The sequence below is a fragment of the Acanthisitta chloris genome, unplaced genomic scaffold (genome assembly GCF_000695815.1).
Source record: "Acanthisitta chloris isolate BGI_N310 unplaced genomic scaffold, ASM69581v1 scaffold18991, whole genome shotgun sequence".
Classification (NCBI taxonomy): Eukaryota; Metazoa; Chordata; class Aves; order Passeriformes; family Acanthisittidae; genus Acanthisitta; species Acanthisitta chloris.
The window spans coordinates 1-5306 of record NW_008655650.1 but is presented as its reverse complement, the minus strand read 5'-3'; the positions used below and the strand labels follow the sequence as shown (position 1 = coordinate 5306).

The following is a 5306-nucleotide window of genomic DNA, read 5'->3' as shown; positions in this document are numbered from 1 at the left end:
CAAAGTGCTTCTCATTCCTGGGAAGTCATTATCAGACTATGCATTTAATTTCCTCACTGTACTCTACAACGACCTTCCCTCTCCCTCTAGCACAGAAAGAGGAGAAAGGTTCAGAAATACTTCTGCCATAGACCCAGCCCATAAAATTAGTCCTGACTTAAAAATTTGCCTGACATGCTACACACCCATGAGATGCCTGGAAAATGAGAGTTGAATTGCTGCACAAAACACTGAGAAATGAAGACTCTGATCTCTCAAGAAGGACACTCCAACTTTCCTCACTGTGTATAATCCTAGTTCTCTCCATCAGAATTCAGAAACACATCTTTACTCCTGTACTCATGAAATCACTACACCACACACCAAGATGCTATTACAATGCAGTAGCAGCACACTATGTCCACACCACAACTTCCACCACATCTGGCACTCAACTCACTCATCCAAATACTCCTTGGAGCTAAGAGTCACTCAAACACCTAAATAGTTGCCCACAGATGAGCTCCATGACAACTTCCTCAGCTCCTGATTTCCAACTGCAGAGTTATGACCTTAAATTTTAGCTCAGACAGACACAAGAGAAGTTGAATTCTTATGGAAAGACTTACTGGTCTCACAGGTTGGCTCTGGAGGAACCCAGGTGCTATTTTCTTCACAGGTAATTGCATTTGATCCGACCATGGCATAGCCTGGATTACACTCAAATATGACTGAGTCCCTATAAAAATAGGAAGGTCCAAATCCAGCTACTTTTCTCCCATTTTCAACCCTTGGGTTTTCACATTGGATCACTGAAAGAGGTAAAGAAAAAGAGGTATGAAACATCCATTAACAGTAACGTTGCAACAGGTAACAACAACATCCTGTCCTACTTGCAAGTTTCCCAATCCTTAAGTTGTTCTGGAAGGGCTTTGTAAAGAAAGTTATTGTCCTGAAGGTGGAGATGGTCCTTGGTTTGAGCTATTGGGGTGGAACAGGACACAGCAAGGAAGAAATTGTAGTAATTGCTACAATCACATTCCACTTCCAAAGGACACTCCTGTACAGTGGGAGCATTTCAGAAAACAGAATGAAATCCCTTGAAGTGTTCCAGGCCAGGATGGACAGGGCTTGGAGCAATCTGGGCTAGTGGAAGCTGTCCCTGGCATGGCAGAGGGTGGGATGAGGTGAGATTTAAGGTCCCTCCAACCCAAACCGTTCCATACTGCTCAGGGTTCACACAGCACCATGCAAACACCTACTTCTCTCATATTTGACATTGGGCTTTGCATTTATTCCTGCACTTCCACAGCAGCTGTGTTTTTAGGAAGAGACTCTTCCTTAGCTTCTTCTATTCCTAATCTAACTTTCATATTCTTGCTCTTCACACAAATTTTCTTCAGCTACTCGGGCTGTATGGCCTCTCCGTTCCTTCACTTTGGCCTTGTCATTTCTACCAACAATCTCAAACTTGAAGTTTCAGCTGAAATTTTACCCATATTCTGATCAGTCAATATCCACCATACTGATCTGATCTCCACTGGAACTGTAGCCAACTTAGTACCAGAGGACTTAGCTCTTTTCTACAGGCAAAGTCCATTCCTCACCCCACCCTCCCCTCAAAAAAGGGACAGATATCAACATTTTGGAGTCACATAGGCTGTAATAAAGAAAGACATTAAAAAGCCCAACAACCTTTACACTGTGGAGGAGGTCCACTCCAAACTCCATTGGATTCTTCATCAGAGATGCAGGTAAGGGTAGATGAGCCAATGAGGAAGAAGGGAGGCTGTCCCTTGGGCACTTCATCACACCTGTAGATCACTGTGGTCATGTACACATAGCTCTCTTCTTCTGAGTACTGCCCATTGGCTATGCTGGGAGGAGGCTCACAGGGAATGACTGGAAAGCAACCATACTAATCAGTTAGACAGAATTTGGGTGTGTTAACTTGTTCATCTCAGAATCAGCAAGCTTTGATTTTCAAGCCAAGTCATTCAAGGACATGGAACTTTTGGAGCAAGTCCAGAGGAGGCCACCAAGTTGCTAAGGGGACTGGAGCATCTCTCCTGTGAGCACAGGCTGAGGGAGTTGGGGCTGCTCAGCCTGGAGAAGAGAAGGTTGTGTGGAGACCTCAGAGCAACTTTTCACTCTCTGAAGGGCCTACAAGGAGCCAGAGAGGGACTCTGTGTTAGGAACTGCAGGGACAGGACAAGGGGGAATGGGTTCAAACTGAAAGAGGGAAACTCTAGGCTAGATAATAGAAAAAAGTTTTTCCCTGTGAGGGTGGTGAGACACTGGCACAGGTTGTCCAGGGATGTGGTGGCTGCCCCAACCCTGGTGGTGTTCAAGGCCAGGCTGGATGAGCCTTGAGCAACCTGATCTAGTGAGGAGGTGTCCCTGCCCAGGGCAGAGGTTGGACTGGATGATCTCTAAGGTCCATTCCAACCCCTGAATTCTATGATTCTGTGATTCTATGATTTAAAACCTGCCATAGCTACTTCAAGTCAAGCTACAGTTCTAACTGAGAATCTCAGTTTCAGTAAGAGGCTGATTTTAGTTTGAGATAATAATTACAATAACTGATATTTTTCAGTGGTCATTCCTCAGGCACTTCCCAAGTAGCTCCAAAAAAATAAAAATCAGCCCTATTTTACCATAATTTCTTATCCTGGAAATGGCACAGCTGGTTTTAAATGAACCACAACCATCAGAATGGAAAATTAAGCACAGCAGTCATTTACTTACTTTCACAGTAAGGCAGAGGTTTATCCCAGTCAACACCTGCACCGCTAACTACACAAGTAATTTCATCAGCTCCACGTAATCTGTACCTAGAGAGGTAAGAATTTTTCAAGAGGTGAAATTTAAATCTCTCATTTCTCCAACAATTTCAGTTTATAGAATTCTGTTCTGTGATTATAAGGATATAACACATCAAGTTACTGTTTTTAATGAGAACAGTATTTGAATTGGTTTATTTTGCTAACAGTCTCATTCTGAAAACCAAACAGAAGCAAATGAGACCACTAAAGGAACTGATAAAATGTTACCATTTTAAGATATGTACCCTCTAAGTCCTAAAGCTGCTAATACTAAAGGAAAGGGAAGAAAAACCTTGGAGAGTTTAGTAATTTTGACTCAATTTCCTACACACAGACAAATAGGCCATTATTTAATATAATAATGAAGGGTGATAAATACATATATTTATTCCCTCTGCCACAGGAGCATTACAAGAAGTCATTAGAGGTATCTGCAGAATCTCACTGAAAAGCTGAAGGGTGATGCAAACAGCAACTAACCCAGGGAATCAAATGAAATTTAGCTCTAAGTTCATTTGCTCCAGGTAGAACTCAGATTTCAAATCAGAACTGGAATGGAGCTTACCTAAGAAAATTTAGGTTTGCTTCAAATCTGGTGTCAACAGAAAAAAAAAAACAGAAAAAGGATTCGTTAACTCTATCAAGGTACTTACCCTTGTTCACAAGTAAAAGTAGCTGTGGTGCCAAATTTGAGATCTGTCACATGAACAGTACCATGTGCTAAATCTCCAGGGTGTTTACATACTTTCTCTGGGGAGAGGAGGAAAAAAACAGAAAGAACAAATCTACATCTTTTCAGTTACAAAGACAAAGCCTTTGGCATATACTGCTCTTCCCACCAGCAGCATTTTTCAAGCTTCCTCTGAAATACCTATTCCCACTTGCAAACCAACCAAAGTTGTTACATGTCAAAGGGAAAAAGCCAAAGGCTCCTGCACACATTACCTGTACAGAACTTCTCCATGGGTGACCACTCTAAGTTAGGCAGACAGGTAGACGTGGCTGATGTTCCAGGGATTCTCATGTATCCCGGACGGCAGACGAAGGTAACCACTGTCCCAACAGGAAAACTCTTGATTGGCCTGAAACTCTCCTCCAGCTCTGCATACTGCAGCCTCTCTGGAGGATCACACGCATCTGGAAGAGGACAGATATTTGCATATTTAACTAGTTTCTGGTTTTTTAATTCAGATTTTAAATTCATCCAATGTCCAACTCCACACTAGAAAAGGTCACTTATTGTTTTCTCGAGTTCTACCCTGACAATGCGTTTCCTTCCAGTTTGTGTTGTCTGCCTTTTTTTTGGCCTCAAACTCACAACTTAATTCACTGTATACTCCTCAGTGAGTTAAAATGCCTATTCCACCAGCTGCAGGAAAAACAAGCCAGCCCCACTCACATTGTTCATGCCCTTTCCAAAGGCAAAAGGAAAGTGGAGCTGAAGGATCATAAAGCAGAATTTAAAAGCAGCTCCACAATCCAGCAGACTTTCAGATCCAGGGATAAGGGTCTTTGTTTGGGGCTTGGTCAGAATCACAGGATATCCTGAGCTGGGAGGCACTCAGGAGGACATCAAAGTCCAACTCCTAATGCTTAAGAGGTAAAGCTCCTGCACATAAGAGAACTCAGAGACACATTCAAGACCTGTGATGCAGACAGGAATTTCCCATCGTGCCAGACTTACAGAGGCCACACCTGACAACACCTGTCTGTCTTTTCCAATCTATTCATATCATTGTTCAGAGATCTACCAAACCTGAAAAGGAAATTTAAACCTCAAACTCAGCGTCAGAACCAGCTCCTGTTAGCACCACAACTCTTTGTGCAGCACCATCTCTCCAGCACCTGAAAGGGGCCCACAAGAGAGGTGTACACAAAGACATGGAGGGACAGGACAAAGGGAAATGGTTTCACACTGGCAAAGACTAGGTTTAGATTGGATACTGGGAAGAAATCCTTCCCTGTGAGGTGCTGAGGCACTGGCACAGGTTGGACAGAGAAGCTGTGGCTGTTCCATCCCTGGGAGTGTTCCAGGCCAGGTTGGATGGGAAATGGAGCAACCTGGGCTGGCATGGAACAGGATGATCCAAAGGCTGGAGCAGCTCTAACATAGATCCAGGCTGGGAGAGCTAGGGCTGTCTAACCTGGGGAAGAGAAGCTCCGGGGAGACCTTAGAGCCCCTTCCAGTGCTAAAGGAGCTCCAAAAGAGCTGGAGAGGGACTTGGGACAAGGGATGGAGTGATAGGACACAGGGAATGGCTTCCCACCGCCAGAGAGCAGGGACAGATGGGATATAGAATGAAATCCTTCCCTGTCAGGGTGGTCAGACACTGGCACAGGTTGCCCAGAGCATCTGTGGCTGATCCACCCGTGGCAGTGTTCCAGGCCAGGTTGGATGGGGCTAAAGGCAGGTGTGCCTGCCCACGGCAGCGGCTGAAAGAGATGATCTTTCAGGTCTCCCCCAACCCAAACCCTTCCACCTCCTCCCTCCCCACCGCCTCC

The 5306-nt window shown here is 44.5% G+C and overlaps 1 protein-coding gene across 1 annotated transcript in view; it reads right to left on the bottom strand.

Annotated features, from left to right (window-relative positions):
* Positions 1-3941, bottom strand: part of LOC103811064 (membrane cofactor protein-like) — a gene marked incomplete at both ends in the record, with an annotated part of 21631 nt that extends 17690 nt beyond the window's left edge. The window contains 5 exons of the mRNA XM_009084010.1: positions 609-791; positions 1675-1881; positions 2728-2813; positions 3458-3554; positions 3750-3941. Coding sequence (XP_009082258.1) covers positions 609-791; positions 1675-1881; positions 2728-2813; positions 3458-3554; positions 3750-3941 — 765 coding nt within the window. The remainder of the gene's footprint in view (positions 1-608; positions 792-1674; positions 1882-2727; positions 2814-3457; positions 3555-3749) is intronic.
* Between the last annotated feature and the right edge of the window lie 1365 nt (positions 3942-5306).